Source organism: Natrix helvetica (assembly GCF_964273705.1).
Source record: "Natrix helvetica genome assembly, chromosome: 2".
Classification (NCBI taxonomy): domain Eukaryota; kingdom Metazoa; phylum Chordata; class Lepidosauria; order Squamata; family Natricidae; genus Natrix; species Natrix helvetica.
This window is the reverse complement of record NC_138552.1, coordinates 189759792-189783434: the sequence shown is the minus strand read 5'-3', so window position 1 is coordinate 189783434 and position 23643 is coordinate 189759792. Positions and strand designations below refer to the sequence as shown.

Below are 23643 nucleotides of genomic sequence, written 5' to 3'. Positions count from 1 at the left end.
GCAAACTGATCACTTCAGGAGCTTCTGGATAATTTTCTTGGAAATCCTTATAATAAACAGGGAGAGATTTCTATCATTTCAGCAAAGACAGCAATATCTCTTGAGACAGTTATATGATCCTGTTGTGGGAAGCCCAAAACTCTCAATGTGAGCTTTTAGCCATTTGCCAAACTAAAAATTAAATTTAAAAGGGTAGAATTATTTCTTGCATTAAAGATACTAACTTGCAGAGATGCTAGAAAGCAGAGAGTCTTGTGCAAAATAATGCATCCTTGTGCAAAATAATGCATCATCTTCCCAATGTATTTCAAGTTAGCATGTTTATTATGCATAAATTGCTAATCTTCTAAAACTACATCATAGGTCTGATGGGTTTTCAAGTGCTCCAGAAACTGGATCAAGGGTACAGATTGCCTCAACCAGCTAATTGTCCTCTAGAGTTGTACAACACTATGCTGCAGTGTTGGAACGTCGAACCCAAAGAACGGCCAACCTTTGAAACGTTGCATTGGAGATTGGAAGATTATTATGACATGGATTCCACATCTTATGCAGATGCAAATACTTTTGTACGTTGAATGAATACATGTTGCTACTGCTCAAGAACAACTTTCCTTTAGGAATTTTAAAAAATTATTTCAAGTCAACGTTATAGAATGAAGATAAATCTACCTGTGTACGTGTGTGTGTGTGTACGTGTGTGTGTGTGCGTGTGTGTGGACAGATCTATATATGCACACACATACAACACACACACATACACACATACTCAGGGGCCTACTCTCTGCAATGGGACTGGAAGAAAGAAATCCTTTTCTATAAGAGTAATGCATTTGTTAGGCTATTACATGCTACGTCAAACAAAAGCTGCTATTTTCACCAAAGTAACTGTGAGATCAATCTAACCTCAGAGTAGATAAATGGTGATATTAAAATAGTGGCGAATGCCAAGGAATGTGTGTTTATTAAAATCTGTGACATTATGCCACAGTCTTGATGGCAGTCATTTGTACTGTAAGATTAAGAAAACTGAAATAGACAGGATCTTTCCCCCTCCCCTCTGCCGCACAATGAAGTTATTCTTCTATTTATTATTTGAGCAAGAAATAGTAAAGAACACAACTCATAAACAGCTGCCTCACAAAAGACATTGTAACACTACTTTTAATACTTCAGAATGATTATGCGTTATTCTCCATATTCCACAAGTAATCTGTTAAATCGCATTGATTTGTTTTTATGAAAGCATGTGATTGTGCTTACGGATAGCCTATCCATAAAAATACTTTTGCCTCCTGTATTCCCCCCCACTTTCCCCTATACAAATTCTACAGCTACAATTCTGGCCACACTGAATTAGAAGTTGGGATTGCGCCCATGCAATAGATGTATATTTACTTTAGAAAAAAATGAGAGAGAGTATACTTTGGGGAAACACAATCTACCCAAATAATGGGCTTCTTCAAACAGTATCTGTTTTGCAGTCAAGTGATGAGCTTTAGTTCATGAAGATAGTCTTTGTAATTTTATAACAACCAAATACTACACAGTTATATATGAGAACCAGACTGAGCGCAGTGCAATAGAGTGCCAGTCTCTACTTCTTTTAACAGGCTGGGATCAGCTGCTTCCAAGCAGAGATTTCAAATAATTCTGTCAAGCAATTTTCTGATGTGGATTTCTCTTTTTATCTGTCTGATCATGGACCACAGTACTGATTGCATTGGGGCCACTCAACTTTTTATGAAATGCATACTTGAAGTTGTTCGATTGTACTTTTAGGAATGTGGAAAGAATCTAATGTAAAACATTGGCATGTTAAATAAAACTCCAGATAGATTTACTATTTGGTTAGATGTCTAGCTTATTTTTTTCTCCATTGTGCATTCTTTTAGTTTGTTTTATTGAGAACCACAATGCCAGTTATCTTTGATAAATCATTTTCTATACGATAAATCCAGTCTGAGTATGAAACTACTATTTGACACAAAAAAAGAAAGTATAATACTGCACATAGCAAACTACACAAATAGATCGTATTTAACTTCTGCAGGTATTATCAATGATCAGACTTGCATTTTGAAAGCATCACCCTTTTATATGGTTAAAAAGAATATTCACTTGCAGCAAAAATAAAGTATAGACTGAAATCTTCCTCTCAAATTTAGTTACATTTATTTTTGCAATAAGGTAAAGGTTCCCCCGTCATTCCCAACTCTAGGGGGCAGTGCTCCTCTCCGTTTCTAAGCCAAAGAGCCACGCTGTCCGAAGACGTCTCCGTGGTCATGTGGCTGGCATGACTAAACAGCGAAGGCGCACGGAACACTGTTACCTTCCCACCAAAGTGCTTCCTATTTTTCTACTTTTCTACTTCTGCATTGTTATACGCTTTCGAACTGCTTGGCTGGCAGAAGTTGGGACAAAGAAAAGGTACCACTATCTGCAACTGTATATTCGGATTTACTCAATTCTAACAAAAAAAAAATTGTCATCCATTCTCAATATTGTATCAAAGAGATGTATTTATTTGGCAGTGAGGAACTGCTTGTAAAATGTAGCCTTACTCACATAAATTGTTGCATGTACTCGTGCTATATTTTATTCCAGGAGTAAACAAAACACTTTGTTACTGTCGTGGATGGGCTAGAACATATGTAAATGAAAAGATGTAAGCACCATTAACCAACACAATTGTGTAATGGATGGTGAATGAATGATGCAGGAGAGGTAGAGGGATTCTAATAAAAATCTAAAGAGGAGTTGACGTTTCTCAAAAAATATAACAAAATGAGACTTTTATTATATATTTCCCGTTGGAGAAAAAAGCTTTCCAGATTTTTCTCCAAATGTCCTCTCTCAGTTTTGTACTTCCTACATAAATGGTCCTGGAATGAAGCTAAATTTCTAGCATTAAGTGAATTTGAATGGCCAGGCTGTCAACCAAATAACCTGGCTCTTTGACCATTCTAAGCTATGGGGTTTTCTTTAACCTTGGTTGATTGAAAAGCCACAGAGACTTAGTTCATACAACATCAGAGATGGCTTCCTACTGGTTTGGCCTGATTCAGTCGAACCGTTAGTGGTATGGAGGCGTAGGTCACTGGAACTGGCAGCGATCCAGGCCTGCCACGCCCCCGAACTGGTTTTCCGGTTGGCGCCATCAGCACCGTCAGTGCCACCATCTTGTTTTTAAGTTCTGTGCATACACAGAACAATTTTAATTAAACCCACCCCTGTATAACATGCCAAAGCATAACTGAATAACCCACATTATGATTTAATCCTAATGAGGTGTATGAACCTGTTGGAAGAAATATCCATATGGTTCAATTGCAAACTGGGAGAAAGACACTGAAAACATGGAAGCTGATTGGAAAGATGGTTTAATGACGAACAGAGCCATCAGGGTTTATGGTTCTGGTGCAGCTGAGAAAATGGAGTTGAGAGTGTTTTTTTAAAAAAAATATAACTTCTTTGGACTTTGCATTTGAACCTCCTGTTCCTGTGCAAGAAAAAGTCTTCTATTGGCTTTTGTCAGATTCCTATGGGGTCATGTAGGGGTCATAGCTGGCTCTATTGGCAAAAGAAGAAATGCAAATCCTAGGTGTTTGTCTGAGCTAATCTGGTCAACCTCTGGCATATTGTTTACCAGTTCCAAGATTTCTGTGACTTGAAGTTTGGACTGCTCTGGAAATGCAATGAAGCGTCCTATGTTCTGAAAGTGCGTTGGGCAATTCCTATTGTGGCTAAGGACTTTTGTCCTCTGTTGGATGTTTGGTGAGGAGCTGCTTCTAATCCTATCATCCTGCTTTTGTTAGTTATCAAACTTTGCTGCAGTTTCGAAGTATCCTGCCTTTAATGGATTTCTGCTTGCAGTATTTACTTTGCTTATGAATAGATCCATCTTGATAGTTGGCTCCTTCTTTCAATAAGCTTTTCATCTCTTAAGTGCTGACATCTGCTGTGGGCTATTAAGAAAAAAGTGGGAGCTGCTTTCTGCCTCCAAAAAACATGTTTTTCCTTTTCTCCCTTTGGAGAAATGTAACATTTTGCCTTTTGAATGTTCCTCAAAATATTTCATTCTTCTAGGAGGGGGCAGGGGCATTCCACAAACCCAACTGTTGCAGCTGCTATCTACAAAACTAAAACCTAACAAATCTTAGAAAGAAAAGCAATTATGTCACTGTGACTGCTGTTGACTGCTGTTGTGAATGGACACCTGCATGTGTTTTTCATATAGCTAATCCTCTAATGTACTTGGTTCTACTGGTGTAGTCTTCTTTTTCTTTGAGATGCACGAGAAGAAAGAAGGACATATAGGAGCAATTCCCTTCGTCATGTGCTTAATGTATATTTCAACCCTACTTCTAGATTGGTTGATGAATTTGGTTTCATCAAAAATTCCACATTGCTATTTTATACCTGCAATGGCAAATTACATTTGTCTGATTTATGCAAGAATAGAAAAAGCAGTTGACATACATTGGCTCAGCTTTAATTAACTTTTAACTTGATTTTATGCAGTTCTTTCACATTCATATTTACAGAACATACGACTGTCTAGACAGGAGCCTTCCTGCTTCCATTTGTGCAAACTGTGAAGAATGTGCTCGTTTCCCCAGAAACTTTCTTCCAAATTCCTGAGGATTTATTCAGCATATGAGTCCAGTGTAGTTCAGTGGCTAATTAATATAAACAAGTAAATAATAGGATGCATAAACAACAAAGGTTTATGTTGTAACCTCCCATGGCTCTCCTGAAGCACATTTTAGCATTACCATATGAAGAAAAACCATTATTGTTTTACACCCATAGAATTTAAATTCCAGTCTGATACAGCACCCTGGGACACAGGCAAGGAATGCAGAATCTTAATTGGCAATAGAACTGGCCAGAGATGATGGAAATGATTTTGGTCACAAGTAGAGGATCAATCACAAATCAAAACTACTACAACAAAAAGTAAACATGCAGTTTATTGCAGTTCCTAATGCTTCTAAAGGAAATTCTTCCCTTCTTTGCTATGAAAGCAAAGTCCACAGTCCACAAATAACCCATCCAATATATACCATAATGAATTAAAGAGAATACTCTAGTATTGATGCATACACCTAATACATAATGGCTAATATCCATTACAATGATCTGTTCTCAAATACCCTATGAAACTCACAACACAGAATGTTTGAGTATGGTTTTTTGTTGTTGCAAATTATCTCGAGTAGCTAAAACATACCCAGTATTTAAGTTATCCATAACATTTAGGTTAGTCACTCCGCTAACTTAATAAAGAAAGTAAAATGAAACTACCTTAACATTTCATTAAGGAATAAAGTTGAAGTAAGGCAAGATGTAAGAGATCCAAAATAATAGTAATACATCCATTGGTGGGATCCTGATGGTTTAACAACTGTTTCGGTGATCACATGTTTTGCGCACACACAGGTACTCTGTGTGTGCCTGTGCCTGATGGCGCTCTACGCACATGCACAGTTTTAACAAAACTTATCTTCCACATTACTTCTGGGGAGTAACACAGCTGAAGCACAGCAACCTGCTCTGCCACACAAATCAGCTGAGAGGATATAGGTAAGTAAAGTTTAGGGGCAGGTGGGTGGGCCCACCTGATCACAACCAGTTCACTTCCAGCTGATCGCCGGAGCTACCGGTTTGCCTGAACTGGTCCGAACTGGCTGAATCCCACCCCTGAATAAATCTGATGTCGAGGCTCTGACTAACGAACTCCAGCAAATCAGAACCCTGAGACTTGGCTCCTTCTCAAAGGTCTTCTTTAATGAGTACATCATATTGGCACAGCTTCAATGGAAAACCAAATCTAAATCTTTCCCTTGGGTTCAGTATAATTAAACTAGGAAATAACCCCATCCCCAAATGTCACAGGTCATGTTGGCCAATTGAGGTAATTGGCAGGCTCTTCAGGCACTCCTTTCCCAATCTTATCTGTTACCACTGGAGATGACCTCGGTTCTCATGAGAAACTTCTTTGTTGTGTCTAATAATGCATTCCAACCTCCTTCCCCACTGTGTGGTAACCGAGAATAGGGAGATGGCTGCAGCCAGATTTGAAGTTGACATCTGGAATATTAGTGTGACAATGCACCATCCACACGACCTGCCAGACTTAACAACTCTTGATGAGAAAAAAATAGTCTGGATAGTGGACTTTGTAGTACTGGGAGGCAGCAGAATAAAAGAGAAAGAACTGGGGGGATGAGAGAAACAAAATACAGAGATTTGCAAATAGAAGTAGAAAAACTGGCAAAAAATCCCAAGGTGGTACCAATTGTGATAGGCACCTTGGGTGCAATTGACAAAATCTCCACCAGTCAATTGCACAATGCAGCTTTATTCAAAACAGCTTCCATCCTGTAAAAATATCTTCATCTCCACCAAAAAACAACAACAGCTGCCTATCCCAGGTCCTTGGGAAGGGCTTGATACAGGGCACAAATACATTTGTGCGTTCCCTCTTGTGTTTTGTCCACAATGCTGCTAATGCTAATGTAGTGGACTTCTAAAGATACAGTATTGTGGGAGGATTATGGGAGACCCCCAAAGATATCTGTTCAATTTGTAGAACAGTGCATGTAGAACAGTACATGCAGAAGCATGCACAAGGCCAGTTTCATAACTTTTCCAGATGTTTTGCTATGACAGCCTGTCAGCATTTCTTGGAGAAGCACTGAAAATGCTGGAATACTTTCTCACATCAAATCTGATTCATCACTTCTCTTTTAAGGGTAGAGGTAGGCTTTCTTAGCTTCCATGTAATGCAGCTTCCAAATGTAGGAAAATTTCTTTAAAAAAACCTGTGTCTCTCATCCATGGCAGGCTGATAAATAGCCAAACTAAGAAAAGGGCCAATGCATCCATGAGCTTTATGAATATTTTCTATTAATTGTTGCAAACAATAATCAAAAGGAAAAAATAGTAGTACAGGTCTTGTTAAAGGAAAATCTGCAGAGTTTCCATAGACAAATCCTGTCTTATTAACCAACTTTGAGCTTATCTTGCAGGAGTGTGAATGGAGATGCGCATGTGACCTTCTGTACTTGGAATTTTCAAAAAGCCTTCGGCAAAATCCCTCATTAAAAGCTCCTGAGTAAATGTATCGGTCATGGAAGAAGAGGACATGCTCCTTAATGGATTACTAATGGGTTCAAAAACATAAAGCTAAAACTAGGACTGGAGAAAACAAAATAGAGTCCTTCAAGAAGACACGTTGCAACCACTGCTTTTTAAGTTATTAAAAACTGATGTTGACTCTTAAGCAGTGAACTGGTAGATAGTAGGAAATGATTCACAATGGTAAAAATCATAATTTGAAAAGTTTGAGAAGGACTGTTTGGTTAATGGCTAATCAAACAGCCAACTTTTCTAACAATATGGCTTGCTGGGAAATTTTGGGGAGTTGAAGTCCACACATCTTAAAGTTGCCAAGGTTGGGGAAACACTTATCTGAGCTGATACGTGTTAGAGCCAATACCACTTCCCTGACCTGCCATTTCACATACAAGCTGAAATATAATAATTATTTTTTACCCCATTTTTTACTCCACATACTGTTGGAAACAAATGAAACATACTTTTCTATGTTTACCTTGAAGGACATGTTTATGGCAGATGGAAAGAATGGCATTAGGTCACTTGAGCAAGTGGTCATCTTCCAAATAATTTTGCAACTGAGCAACTGGTTGACCAAGACTGGGTTCAATGCTTGGTTAGAGTTATATTTTTTCTTGAAGAATTCAAGGTTTACGTGGGTATCCATCTTTATTCTATCTTCCCCAATAGCAACATTTTTGGACTGAGAGAGTGGGAAATAATAATTTTCCCAGACCTTGGAGTTATGTAATTTGGAGCTGTGCCTGATTGTGTTTTATGTTTTAGGGAGTGTGGTTTGTCTAGACACATAGACTTTTCTTTTTATTGCTTTTTTAAATGTATCTTTTTAATGTAAGCCACTTAGATTTCTTCTGAAGTTGGGCAGGCTCTAAATCTCATAAATAAAATAAAAATAACGTAAAATACCAAATGACATTGATTTTGTTTTTCCATGAAAAGAAAATACCTTTAATAGATTCAACATAACAATATAAAGTGCCACTCAAAAACCTAATAATATGAACAATTGCTCTAGAAAGAAGAATAACAATGTAGTTGGTTGTTTTATTCCTCAACATTATCTTTAATTCAATTATACAAAGCATAATGTGAAGTACCATTGACATTTCTTAAACAATTTTGAAAATCCCCAGTAGATGGAGGTAAAGATTTTCATCTTAACATACCTTCAAATATAACTAAAAGGAATATACTTACACCCTTTGTAGGCACCCTATGGATAGGTCTGCTATAGCTTGCAGATTTTATGGTGAACCTGAAAGCAGTCACATTAGGGAGCTTACATAGATTTCTAGTGTTATGACACTGTATATAAAATGTAGCAGATAAAAACATTTTTTCATATACTACCCAGGCAAATCCAGATGTAGATACCAGACTTGCAATTAAGCAAATCAGTACAATTACCATCAAATTCAACATTGCTTATGAAAGCTTTAAAGACTCACTCTGTCCATTTTTGGGTTTCATCCTAAGGTTATGTAGGTTCATCCTAAGGTTATGTATGTATGTATGTATGGATAGACGTGACATGTTGTTTTGCTGGAGTTAATTTATTAATTAATTATTGAGTGTAAAGATGTATTTGCCTTGCAAGAAAAAATATTTTTCCCCAAACGCCATCACTCTGCTAAACAAATAATTCCCTTACCACTGTCAAACCTTTTACTAAGGCTGCATTACTATTAGTCTTCTCATTGTTCCTATCACCCATCTCCTCCCACTTATGACTGCAGGACTATAACTTTATTGCCCATATCCTGACGATTTATCTGATATTGTTTCTTGATTGCTTATTTGTATCCTATGACTATCATTAAGTGTTGTACCTTATGATTCTTGACAAATGTATATTGTCTTTTTATGTACACTGAGAGTATATGCACCAAAGACAAATTCCTTGTGTGTCCAATCACACTTGGCCAATAAAGAATTCTATTCTATTCTATTCTATTCTATTCTATTCTATTCTATTCTATCCCCATCAATTTAAAGGACTCTGAAAACATGAAAATATATCAGTTCAGAGAAAATAACAAAACTGCGACCTTCAAAACAAACAGGGGTAAGGGCTAAATATAAGCATGCATTCTGAAGGGTTCTTCACGCTAGCAATGCTAAAGCCATCTTGAGTCCTTGTACTTGTCGGTTCAAAAGCTAAAATGCCCTGTCCTTATGTGTGTCAAGCTCAGGAATCTATTGGCCAAAAAGCCAGCCAATAGGAGCTCCAGTTGAATCTTCATGTTCAGGAAGTTCATAGAAATATAAAGGATCCATCCAATCACACAAATCAAAGTTTGGGCTTTAAAAGATGGTGGACAGGAAGAGAAAAGACAGAAACATTTCTCTGAAAAGCGGGTGAATTTTTTTTCTTTTTTTCTTTTCTTAAAAAAAAAACACCCATATAAGTTATCTTTGAAAAGGCAGCCTCATCTTTTATTCCTTTATTTATTAATCATTTTTATATGCCGCACCCTCTCCACCAAGGGACTTGGGGCGGCGTACAATCCACCACATAACAAATAAATGACAAGGAGGAGATATACAAAAAGCATTATACACACACAATAGTCCTTGACCTAGAATGAAAGTTAAAAGTCAAATATAATGCAAACAGGAATCTGGAAAAATGGCAATTGATTTAGGAAAGCAAGTGTCTCTCTCAAGTGGCTTGCTCGGAGTAGGATAATGAGAAAGGAGAGAGAGAGGAGAGGGAGGGAGAAAGAGAGTGAGAGAGAGTGAGAGGGAGAGGGAGAGAGAGCGGGGGGGGGGGAGAGACTGAGACTTGCCACCACATATCCCCTGCTTACTGAGAAAAATGGACCCCACACCTTGCTATGCATGAGATCATAGGCTAGGAGGAGAAAGAGATGAAGGAATCGTTGGACCCGTACTAAGAATGGTGGAAGCAAAGTAGTCACAGTTGAATAGAATAGAGCTGAAGAAACTTCTTGGATGAGAAGCAAAACGTCTTCAAAAAAAGAAAAAAACTTCAAGAATGTCCAGTTCCCTCTTGAAAAAGCACCTTTGGGACTACCATAGCCTGGATGACTGAGAATCTCCATAAACCTTGAATATAATAGTTGAATGCAGACTACTTTTCTGAAGAAAGACTCATTTGGATAAAAACAAAGAATTCAGGAAATAGCTTGTTATATCTTTCAGACCAATAGTAGTTGGTCCATAGAAACAATGCATTCTGATAATTGCTGTCTTCCAAGTATCTCAGATTGTACAGAGAGCCAGTTTGGTGGAATGATTAAGATACCAAGCTAGAAGCCTAGGAGTCTATGAGTTCTAATCCCATTTTAGGCATCAGCTGAATGACCATGGACCATTCAGCAAGAGGTGGGTTGCTTGGGGTTTGTAGGGGTTCGGGAGAACCTCTAACTAAGATTCTGTGCAGTTCGGAAAACCCCCAAATCTCACTCCTGGCTGGCCCTGCCCACCTCGCCCAAACCTGCCAGGAGTCTCCGTAGCCCGTTTTGGATGCAGGTAAGTGCAGGGCTCTGGGAGGATGAAAAACAGGCCTACCAGAAGATTAGGAAGGCCGGAAACATTCCTGTTTCTGGCTTCCAGAGCCTGGGGAAATAGTTTTCACCCTCCCAGAGGCTCGAGGAAAGCCTCAGGAGCCCAGGGAGGGCAAAAACATACCCCCACCATTGCACAGGAGGCTGACTAGGCCAAGGCCACCATGTCCATGCCCACACCCACCCAGCAACCGGGCAGAGAACCCCTTGCAAAAAAATTTGAAGCCCACCCCTGAATTCAGCCCTAGGAAGCATGCAATGGTAACATACTTCCCAAAATCTTTTCTAGGAAACATTCAGGGACTTGTTCAGTCCAAAACTGATTTGAAGCATACCCCCTCAAAAGCAAACAAACAAACTTCTGTTTTTTTGTGTGGTCCCTGAAAGATTTATAGGAAAGCCTTCACTGGATAGGTTCACTAGATGGGCTCAACGAGAAGCTAGACAATCTTTCTTGATTTAATTTGTATTCCTGCAAGGAACAAGGAGTAAGACTCAGTGGCCTGAATTTCCTCTCCAATTCAAAAATTATATTGTATAGAAATCAAATCACAAGAAAAATGTCTACTGTAGATGAGGTTCCAGTTCAAATTTACCTGCTATTCAATTTTCAAAGGAAAATATGTAACAACTCTCATGCATTACAATCATGTCGACGTATAATTAGATATTTGGCAAGGTCAGGCCAGGTGCAAATGATTGGGGGAAGTGACAGGTTTGTGCAGAAGTGAGAGGCAGAGGTGCAAAGAAAATTAAGACTCCTGTTCATTATTCTGACAACATTTTGTATCTAAGTGTTGTTATTCTTGTTTACTCTTCCTTGGGATGGGTGTTAAACGGCATAAAACCTATGCCGTGTTACATTCAGCTTTTCTGGGAGAAGCAGTTGCTGGTTCTCTATTTTTGAGGGATACAGAAGACTGAGGTTGAGTTATGTTGCTTTTCCTCTGGAATAACCTTCCCCTGGAGCTGAGGCTATGGCTGACTTTTTCTGCCCCTGGAGGCAGGTGAAAATGGAATTCTTTCAAAGGGCGTTTGGGATTTGAGATATGATCTTTGATATCTTTTAAAAGCTTTATTATTGTTATTTGTTAGGTTGTCGAAGACACATGTTTTTCTGGTTGCACAGACCTGTAAAGCCAGTTAGAGACCTATGAAATGTGGTGGTGTAAATGTGCTACACGGATAAATAATAGCAATAGCACTTAGACTTATATAATGCTTCATAGTGTTTTACAGCCCTCTCTAAGCTGTTTACAAATGTCAGCATATTGCCCCCAACAGTTTTTGCAAGTCCTTTTTCAAGGACCTAGATGTGTAGGTAGTGTGAGGCTCAGAAGGGAAAAAGGACAACAAAAAGTAAAGGTCCCCATCTATTGGTTCAAAATAGCAATAGCATTAGACTTACATACCACTTCACAGTGCTTTGCAGCTCTCTCTAAGTAGTTTACAGAGTCCGCATATCGCCCCCAACAATTTGAGTCCTCATTTTACCAACCTCGGAAGGATGGAAGCAGGGGTGGGTTCTGGCTTCTTCTACTGCTGGTTCGCTCAGGGACACGCTTTGGGTGCACGCATGCTTGATGCGTGCTATGCACGCATGTGCGGTAAGTAAAAAACAAGATGGAGCGCCTACAGCGCCACTGATAGAACCAGTTCGGGGGCTTGGCTAGTCGAATTACTACCTACTTGGCCGAACCAGTCTGAACTGGTAGGAACCCACCTCTGGATGGAAGGCTGGGTCAACCTTGAGCCGGTCAGGATCGAACTGCTGGCAGTCGGCAGAATTAGCCTGCAATACTGCATTCTAACCACGGCGCCACTACAGCTGAAATAAATAAAAAAAATTAAACAATCACAATTATTTTTTGTTTCAGTAAGCAAAGTGCCTGATGGTAAGTCCAGAGACTAATAATCAACCCATGTAACTGAGGCACAATGGACCAGCGTTTCCCAAACCAATGTTCTTTAGTTATGTCAGACTTCAACTCCGGTAATTACCAGTCAGCATTTTGTACAAAGGTTGAAGTTGGTGAGTAGTGCTACTCAGGCCATTGAGAACTATTATATAAAAACTGAATGGGTGCGATCCAATTTTAAAGCTGGAAAAATCATGTTCAAGCACAGTCACACACAGACACCCAATGCCTTGATTTCTGCATTCTGTACAGATAGTATCTGTGAGATGTGGTAATTTTATCAAACTACGAAAACAGTGTCCTGCTGTTCCAGTGCAAACTCCACTCCTTTCCTGCATACATACAGTATCACAAGAGACATTCCCATGGACCAGAGATTTCATCACAGTGGGGCAACAATACATCGTGACACTTCCTCCCCCATGGAGGTCACTGCATAGTAGGCAGAGATTCTTTGTACCTGTGACTGTTTTCTAGACTACAATAAAACAACTTATCCAGATGTGCTCATGCCTGTGAGGCCTCTGCTGTTAATTCCTGAATGTGTGGTTAATGTAGCCACTGCATATGCCAAAGCTTAAAGTTTTGCCTTGAATATGAAGCATTGCACAGCCCTAATTTTGGAGATGACACTCGCCATTCCATCTACAGTTTCTAAACAGATTTGAACTGCCGAACTGCAGCTAGCAGTCAGCTGAAGTAGCCAGCAGTGCTGCACTTTAACCATTGTGCCATCTTGGCTGCTGCTGCAGATGATTCAGTTGCTATGCATATACACCGAGTGCTTCTGTTGTAGAGACAAATTCCTTGTGTGTGTAATCATATTTGGCCAAATTCAATTCAATTCAACCCAATTCCATTCCACTCCAGTTCCAGTTCCAATTCCAATTCCAATTCAAACTCAGCTCAAGACCAGCCCCTCAAAAAATCTACTGCAATACAGGTAGTCTTTAATTTACAACAGTTCATGTTTAACGTTACAACGGCACTGATAAAAGTGACATGACTATTTTTCACACTTATGACCATTGCAGCATCCCTATGATCATGTGATTTAGATTCACATGCTCAACAATTGAGTCATAGTTATGACGGTTGTAGTGATCCAAGGTCATGTGATCCCCTTTTGCAAACTTTTCACAAACAAAGTCAAAAGGGGAAGCTTGACAACCATGTTACTAATTTAACAATGGCAGTGGTTCACTTAATAAAGGTGGCAAGAAAATCGGTAAATTGGGGCAAAACCTCACTTAATAAATGTCTCACTTAGCAACATAAATATTGGGCTTGATTGCGGTCATACGTTGAGGACTACCTCGACTTATCCAACATCCTTATAAAAAGAATACCAAAATGCAAGGGGCAAGGCTTGTTTGGGCTACTGTTTGGGTTTTTTAAAAAGAAAATCTTACTAAGAAACTAAATAAACTAAATAAAACTTTAAAATTTGGACAATTGGGAAGATTGGACAAATTGGAAAATTACAAAGATTGTAAATCACTAAATAATTTTTTTTTGAAATTTTTTTTTATTAGTTTTACAAAATTTTAAGGAAAAGGGTGATGGGCATGGTTACAAATTTTGACAGCTACATCATGCAGGAAATGGTATTCCCCCCAATTCTCAAAACTTTTACATAATAATAAACAAGATGTTATTGCTTAACTAGATTTTGACAGCTTATTTTTACATTGGGTCTTTCAATAATTTCAATCATTTACTTTGTATCAAACAAAAAGATTCATTATATCAGCAATTGCACTATTTTTCTAACTTACTTCTGTGATCTGAGTTTTCTCATTGTTGCCTCCTCCCCCCCCGCCTGCCAGCAGAGCCTCGGCACCTCCCATATCTTGTGTAGTGTCTTCCGCTTTATCTAAGAGGGCTTTGTTTTTTTCCATGAAGGCCTCCGCCTCCATAGTTGTATTAATTCTAACTCTACTGCCCTCCCAGAAAATCAGCATACCTTCTGGCAGAAGCCACCGAAACCAGAATCCTTTATCAAATAATTTTTTTGCTAATAGTGCATATTTTTTCCTTTTATCTCTTACTTTCTTCGGGATTTGTTTCAGGATGGCTATCTCTCTATCCTTGTATTTTAACGTTTGCCCCCTTTGTGCCCCCAGAATCTCATCTCTTGTAGCCTTTCTAAGAAATTTAATGTGAACCTCTCTTGGAATATTGTGTGTTCTAGCATAAGCTGAATTAACTCTATAAACCAGGTCAATATCCTATCCTAACTACTGTTTGTCTTTTTTAATATATTCAGCTAACATTTTTGTCATGATCTCCCTCAAGTCTTCATTGTCAGTCTCAATTACGTTTTGACATCTAAGGAAAAAATACATCCTTTCAAATTCCATTTTTATCATGTGGTTCTCAAGTTCTAAATTTCCTCTCTGGACCCTCACCTCCCCCCTCATCTCAGCCATCCCCTCCTCCAGAACTTCCAGTCTCTGTTTGTTTTCTGCTGTTTGGTTTCAAAATCACTAAATAATTTTTAAGGACTATAAACTTAGGGCACTTGAAGGTACAATTCTGGGATTGATTAAATTTTAGTAATTTTGGAGTTTTCAGATATTGGGAATTGGAGCCCTACGGAGTAAATTTTAATATAGTAAATTATTGCAAAATGACTCAACAGGGGACCACAGAGGTATATGAAGAAATGTTATCGATGCTTAAAGGTTTATATGAAACTGTGACAAGGAATCATAATGGGATAATGGGATTGTCCAAAGAGAAATATATGAGTGTAGAAGACCTTTTCAACAAAGCGGGGGGAGATGAACCTAATATTCAGAAAACAGATGGTAAGCCAGAAGGAATGTGGGAGGAGACAAAACAAAACAAATTGCAAGAAGATGAAGACATTGGAAGGGACAAGAATAATAAGTATGAATCAAATAGATAATTCTTTAAGAGTTTACAATGGAACATGGGAGGAAAGGGAAGTCTCCCCAAATAATAAATGGACTATGGATGGGTGCTCCAATGGGTACGGCAGAAGGAGACAAAGTGTAAGCCAGAGGGAATATTTAGTTGATATAAAAATGGTAGAAAGAGAAATAAGATCCCAAAAGAGAAATATAAAAGAGGGATCAAAAAGTCTCAAAAAGAGTAAGAGATGATGGATAGAGATAAAATACTTCTCAATATGGTGAATGTATTAGAAATTAAAAGAAGTAGAAAATACAAATTGGAAAAACAGTAGAACATATATAGATTGATAATAGAATTTACTATAATCATAAACAAATTAAGGTTAGAAGTGGAAAACTGTGATAATGATGATGATGATGATGATGATGATGATGATGATGATGATGATGATGATGATGATTCAATTGTATCACAGCAGCCAGTTGTTTCGCCAGATTTGGCATTGATTACTAGTCGGGCCCCACCCAGGGGCCTAGGATGTCATAACATATTTTCGTAATATATGTGCAGATCCAAGCAGTGCAGCTTTTTGCATTTGACTGATTGTGATTTTGTCAATTTTTAACTGTTTTAAATGTAATTCCGGTGCTTTTGGAATAGCACCCAGTGTGCCGATTACCACTGGAATTACCACTGCTGGTTTGTGCCATAATAGTTGAATTTCAATTTTTAGGTCCTGGTATTTGGCGATTTTTTCATGTTCCTTCTCATCGACCCTGCTATCACCTGGTATTGCAATGTCTATGATTGTAACCTTATTTTTCACAACCAGTGTGATGTCTGGCGTGTTATGCACCAGTATTTTGTCCGTTTGTATAAAAAAATCCCACTGATATCACAGTCTGTGTGGTTCACCATCCAAATCTGATACATTTGTTTTTGAAATCACGTTTTTCTGGCTCAGACTGATAGTAAGCTTCCATAATAGAGATGTTTTCTTCCCTAGTCCAGATTTTTCGCTTTTTTGTTTTTTCTTCTAGTAGCTTGTCAGCTCCATGCCCTGGTTGCCTAGCAGAGGGAGGTGAGCCCTGAAGCTCATTTTGTGCAGAATGCCCAGGAGCCATAGCATCCAACGGAACCCTTGTTAATCCGGGCGATGGTTCAGCCGGCATAAATTTCATTTTTCTCGTATTCACCATGTTTGAATGGGTTGTGGAGCAAATTTTGTCTGGCCCTTCAGATAAGACCTGTCTGATATGGTTGCACCTGTTCACCATAGCCCTTAGGATCACTAGAGCGTGCAAGCCCCTCCACCTCATTGTCATTAGTTTCCTGTTTTTTGGTCCAAAATGTCCAAATCAGCTTTTGTCCAGTTAACTATACCAGCTGTGTATCTTATAACTGGTATTGCCCAAGTATTTATGGCCTTGATTGTATTTCCATCATCATCATCATTATCATCATCATCATCATTATTATTATTATTATACGATTGTATCACAGCGGCCAGTTGTTTCGCCGGATTTGGCATTGATTACTAGTTGGGCCCCACCCAGGGGCCTAGGACGTCGTAACGTATTTTCGTAATATACGTGCAGATCCAAGCAGTGCAGCTTTTTGCATTTGACTGATGGTGATTTTGTCAAGTTTTAACTGTTTTAAATGTAATTCCAGTGCTTTTGGAATAGCACCCAGTGTGCCGATTACCACTGGAATTACCACTGCTGGTTTGTGCCATAATAGTTGAATTTCAATTTTTAAGTCCTGGTATTTCGCGACTTTTTCATATTCCTTCTCGGCGACCCTGCTATCACCTGGTGTTGCGATGTCTATGATTGTAACCTTATTTTTCTCAACCAGTGTGATGTCTGGTGTGTTATGCGCTAGTATTTTGTCTGTTTGTATACGAAAATCCCACAGGATCTTGACCATCTGATTTTCGGTGACTTTTTTAGGCTTATGTTCCCACCAGTTTGTTGCTGTTTTAATATTAAAATTTTTGCACAAATTCCAATGGATCATTTGTGCTACTGAATTGGGCCGCAATTTATATTCAGTCTGCGCGATTTTTTTTACAGCAGCTGAGTATGTGGTCAACAGTTTCATCAACTTCTTTGCAGAGTCTGCATTTGGGATCATCAGGATTTTTCTATTTTGGCCTTAATGGCATTTGTTCAGATAGCTTGCTCTTGCGCAGCCAGGATTAGTGACTCTGTTTCTTTCTTTAATGTACCTGTTGTTAACCATAACCAAGTTTTTTCACTGTCCACTTTATCTTTTATTTTTTCCAGAAATTGACCATGTAATGCTTTGTTCTGCCAATTCTCCATTCTTGATTTTATCACATCTTTTCTGTATTCTTGTTTTGTCTGTTGGGCCGTCAGTAGATTTTTGTTCTTTACTTCGATTAATAGATGTTCTTGACTTTCTTTTAAATAATCAGCCAGTGCATGTTTTTCTTCTTCAACTATTTGCTTCACTTGTAATAATCGTCTGCCACCTGATTTTCGGGGCAGGTATAGTCTATCAGTGACATGCGGTCAGTAGAGGCAAGGGAGGCAGGGCCTCACCTCTCTTCATGGAATAATAGTATATAATATTATATACTATATATATATAATATTATATACATCCGTCCATCCGCTCCCGGGAGCTGCGGAGGCAGAAATGTTGTCGGTGCCTCTGGATGACGAACCAGACACTTGCTTTCGTCATCGGGAGGCCGATAACATTTCTGCCTCCGCAGCTCCCGGGAGCGGATGGACGGAGGTAGCCAGAATGGCGCCGAAGCAGTCCGGCGAGCGAACGAGTGAGCGAGCGAGGCAGCGAGATCTTTGGTCACTCGTCCACCGGACTGCCTCGGCGCCATTCTGGCTACCTTCATCCGGCCGCGCCCGGGAGCTGCGGAGGCAGAAATGTTATCGGCCTCCCGATGACGAAAGCAAGCAACTGGTTCGTCATCTGGAGGCGCCGACAACATTTCTGCCTCCGCAGCTCCCAGGTGCGGATGGACGGAGGTAGCCAGAATGGCGCCAAAGCAGTCCGGCGGGCGAGCGAGCGAGCGAGCGAGGCAGCGAGGCAGCGAGATCTTCGGTCACTCGTCCACCGGACTGCCTCGGCGCCATTTTGGCTACCTTCGTCCGGCCGCGCCCGGGAGCTGCGGAGGCAGAAATGTTATCGGCCTCCCGATGACGAAAGCAAGCGACTGGTTCATCATCCGGAGGCGCCGACAACATTTCTGCCTCCGCAGCTCCCGGGCGCGGATGGACGGAGGTAGCCAGAATGGTGCTGAAGCAGTCCGGCGAGCGAGCGAGCGACGCAGCCTGATCTTCGGTCGCTTCCAGAGCCGGAGCGGGATGGAGCAGCCACCGCCTTGGAAGTGAGTCGTGCGGACGGAGCTTTGGGGCTGAGGAGAGAGGCAGGGACGGAGGGAGTGGGGGGAGAGGAGCCGCCCCCCTCACCCCCCAGGCAATGGGGAAAGCTTTCCCAAAATGGGGGGGGGATGTCGCGGGAAATAAAAAGGGTGCACGCTGGGGGGGACGAAGGAGGCTTTGGCGTGCCTTAGAGGCGGGTGGGCAAGCAACGAAAGGAGCAGCGAGGGCAGGCGGTGGCTGCAGGCGGCAAGGCTTGAGCGGGGTGAGAGGGACTGGTGCCGGTGGAGGAAGCAATGCTACGCCGCGGTCCCCTTAATGTTCACTCAGGAAGGCGGAGAATGAGACCAAGTGTGCTGCACACGTGGTCCCATTCCCCGCCTTCCTGATGATGTCACCACCTCCCCAGCCATAACCCTCACCGCACGTCACTGTAGTCTATCAGTGTCACTGCGTGGATGTAAACTGTAGTGCATTGTCATTAGTTTCCTGGTTTTTCGGTCCAAAATGTCCAAATCAGCTTGTGTCCAGTTAACTATACCAGCTGTGTATCTTATAACTGGTATTGCCCAGGTATTTATGGCCTTGATTGTATTTCCACCATTTAATTTAGATTTCAAAATTTTCCTAACTCTGTTGGTGTACTCTCTCCTGACAACAGTTTTTACTTCTCCATGTTTGATGTTATCCAACTGCAAAATGCCTAAGGATTTGTAGGCTTCATTTTCGTTGCATTTAATTAGTTGGCCATTGGGCATTTCAATTCCATCATCATCATCATCATCATCATCATCATCATCATCATCATCATCATCATTATTATTTCAACAGAATTGTATCACAGCGGCCAGTTGTTTCGCCGGATTTGGAATTAATTACTAGTCGGGCCCCACCCAGGGACCTAGGACGTCGTAACGTATTTTCGTAATATGTGTGCGGATCCAAGCAGTGCGGTCTTTTGCATTTGACTGATGGTGATTTTGTCAATTTTTAACTGTTTTAAATGTAATTCCAGTGCTTTTGGAATAGCACCCAGTGTGCCGATTACCACTGGAATTACCACTGCTGGTTTGTGCCATAATCGTTGAATTTCAGTTTTTAAGTCCTGGTATGTCGCTATTTTTTCATATTCCTTTTCGGCGACCCTGCTATCACCTGGTATTGCGATGTCTATGATTGTAACCTTATTTTTCTCAACCAGTGTGATGTCTGGTGTATTATGCGCCAGTATTTTATCCGTTTGTATGCGAAAATCCCACAAGATCTTGACCATCTGACCCTCGACGACTTTTTCAGGCTTATGTTTCCACCAGTTTGTTGCTGTTATAATATTATAATTTTTGCACAAATTCCAGTGGATCATTTGTGCCACTGAATTGTGCTGCATTTTATAGTCAGTCTGCGCAATTTTTTTTACAGCAGCTGAGTATGTGGTCAACTTATTATTATTATTATTATTATTATTATTATTATTATTATTATTATTATTATTATTATTATTATTATTAGTAGTAGTAGTAGTAAACATATACTGAAATTTATAATTTTGGGGGATTGGAGATATAAATCTAGATTGATAAAATTTGGTTAATGATTGGTTTCATGGGTGTTGGGATATTAGATTTATGATGGAATATTGAGTGATTTCTAAAATATTACAATACTAGTTATTTAACAAACATATTGTATGAAGAAATCTTATTGAAGCTTATAAATACAACGTGCAGATTAAGGTCAGAAAACTAGGATTATGTGTACCTAATTGTATTATTATTGGTAATATTGTGTAAAAATATATATTGACCCAGGCAATACACTGTCTTCAAAATGTGTATGGATGTTAAAGGAAAATTACAAATCACACACACACACACACACACACACACACACACACACACCCTGGTAGAACCTTTCATCCAAAAGTCAGCAGAAAAAGGAACTGCAACCTGATATGTAATTGTAAACTACATCCAGATGTTTAGTTGCGTCTGAATGACAATGTCCCATAGGAATGGCTGGATGAGGCTTCTAAAGCAGTAGGGAAAATGCTTCCCATCGAGGGTAACAAGTTGCAAGCACACGATTTGGATCTAATTCAAGGCCACTAAACCTTATAAATTCTACAAAGAATGGAAAATGAGAGATATCTTAAATAATCTGCTAGGCTATGAAATAGAAACCCACAGGGCACAATGGAATTGGAAAAAAAAATGTGTTAAAGAAATATAAATTGTTTATTGCCTGGCCCTTTCTTGGCTTTATATGAGAAGCCGAGGACTTTAAAAAAAACATTAAAATTTTAATACACCTTTCAGTGTGGTAATTTAAATAAAGTGCAGGCATCAAATATTGATTTTGAGTTAACTTATGACTGGGGTCTAAAACCTAATGATAATATTTCCTAAAGCTAAGCAGTGTTGACCTCTATACTTTATTTTTTATATATATTTTATGAGTAAAATTAAACTGCAGCCCCAGAATTGAGGTGTATAGTTATACTCTGTGATTAGAAATGCATTTCTACCCACCAGCTATAATGGCCAAAGTTGCACTGCTAATGTATCTATCAGATTAAGTGGTTGTCCTATCAAGGGTAGTGATGATTTAAGGGGTCTGGGATTTCTGAAGTAGGTTGTTGTGATTGTAAGTTCAAATCAGACCCAATTTGAAAACAATCTTAAGTCAGCTGTTCAGTGAATTGTTGGTTGTAAAGTGAATCTAGCTTCCCCAATGGGTCTTCTGGAAATCGGCATAACAAATTCCCTTTTTACAATCCTGTAAGCCCTACATTTGAAGCAGAGTCAGGACGACTGGATGGAGCTGAGCATTTACTGGCCAGATGCCCTTCCTGACACCACATAGAGTTCACAGCAGATATTTTTTCTTTGCACCCTTGGAGAGAAACTAGGATTGAACTCTCAACCTTCCAAGTAGGAGGTGAGTGTTTTCACCACTAGGCCACCATTCCGATTCTGGAAATCAGCATAAAAGATTACAAATTGTGATCACAAGACCACAAGATGCTACAACTGGTCATATATGTGAGCCAGTTGCCAAGTTCCTGTATAATAATTACATGCCTATAGGAGTCTGTGCTATCACTGTAAGTGTGAGTGCAGATCATGTCACTTTTTCTGATTATATATATATATATATATATATATATATATATATATATATATGTGTGTGTGTGTGTGTGTGTGTGTGTGTGTGTGTGTGTGTGTGTGTGTGTGTGTGTGTGTGTGTGTGTGATAAATAAATAAAGGGAGACTAGTATAGATCTATTTCGAGCTAATTAGCTCTCATCAGCTAGCCATACCCTTACTGGGATTTGAACCTGGGCTGTATGTATGTATATATGTATATATATATATATATATATATATATATATATATATATATATATGTATGTATGTATGTATGTATGTATGTATGTATGTATGTATGTATATGTGTGTGTGTGTGTGTGTGTGTGTGTGTGTGTGTGTGTGTGCGCACGTGTGTTGTATTTTTGCTGATAAATAAATAAAGGGAGACTAGTATAGATCCATTTCAAGCTATTTAGCTCTCATCAGCTAGCCATACCCTTACTGGGATTCGAGCTGATGAGAGCTAAATAGCTTGAAATGGATCTATACTAGTCTCCCTTTCTTTATTTATCAGCACAAATACAACACAAATATAAAAAGGCAACATTAAAAATAAAAATATGGTTTTCTGCCTGTATGGTTTTCTGTGATGAGCCGAAGGACAGAAAGAGGGAGTAGTGAGCTTCCTCCCATATTTGGGCATACATACACACACATACATACACATACAGTATGTATATCAGTGGTGGGTTCCGGATCCCATTGCAACCGGTAAGCTGCAAAGGGGCCAGGCATCCACCATGTGCACATGCGCAGCGCAAACACGCGTACTCACCACCTGTGATGCTCCAGATGTTCGGCGGATCATCGCGCAGGCGCTGTACACAACATGTGCATGGGCAAATACCTGGGTCAGCTCAAATAGAGGTAAGGAGAGACAATCTTTTTCTTGTACTTTTTTTGGATACTAAAAAAGAATTTGAAGGACAGACATTCCTCCAGGACATGGTGAGATGTAGGATCAGCTGCTGGAAACATAGTAGCAACTTCAATGGGGATGAATAACGTGGTGTAGTAACTTCAGTGTGGATGGAACAACTTGCCTTCAGAAGTTGTGAATGCTCCAACAATGGATGTTTTAAAGAAGAGATTGGACAGCCATTTGTCTGAAATGGTATAGAGTTTCCTGCGTAAGCAGGGGGTTGGACTGTAAGGCTTCCAAGGTCCCTTCTAACTCCGTTATTCTGATAGCAATAATGGGTAGCAGCATTTTTGAAGAGTTTGCATGGGCCTATATGGGCAACAGTTGGGCTGCCAAGAGAAATGGGATACTATGATGATGCACTAGCAAAAGATTTTTTTATGGACAGGGGTGTAATCACTTCTTGCACAACTACCTCCTTTATTGAAAGATGGTGGAATGATGTAGGAATGCAAAAGTGAGCGGAATAAAGGTATTGTTTAAGCTTGGCGTTTGGCCAAAAGGGCAAATCTGATCTCGGAGGCAGCTGGGCATTGCGAATTTGCAGCAGAAGCTGCGAGAATCTTAGAGAAAGCATTTTCTGCTGGAGGCTTCTCTATATTTAAACCTTCCTGCACCTGATGGAAACTAAACTCATAGACCTACTACAACTCTTTGCCCTCATCTATTTCTTTTCATTTGGGAACATTTTTTAAAATTCATTCCTTCAGCAAAACACTGGGC

At 39.6% G+C, this 23643-nt stretch overlaps 1 protein-coding gene and 1 long non-coding RNA gene across 2 annotated transcripts in view; one reads left to right on the top strand and one right to left on the bottom strand.

Annotated features, from left to right (window-relative positions):
* FRK (fyn related Src family tyrosine kinase) overlaps positions 1-2117 on the top strand; it is a 76360-nt gene extending 74243 nt beyond the window's left edge. Inside the window, exon 9 of the mRNA XM_081945894.1 lies at positions 364-2117. Coding sequence (XP_081802020.1) covers positions 364-578 — 215 coding nt within the window. The 3' untranslated portion in view covers positions 579-2117. The remainder of the gene's footprint in view (positions 1-363) is intronic.
* LOC309387792 overlaps positions 1-23643 on the bottom strand; it is a 957351-nt gene that overhangs the window by 234196 nt on the left and 699512 nt on the right. The gene's annotated exons all lie outside the window — the stretch shown is intronic.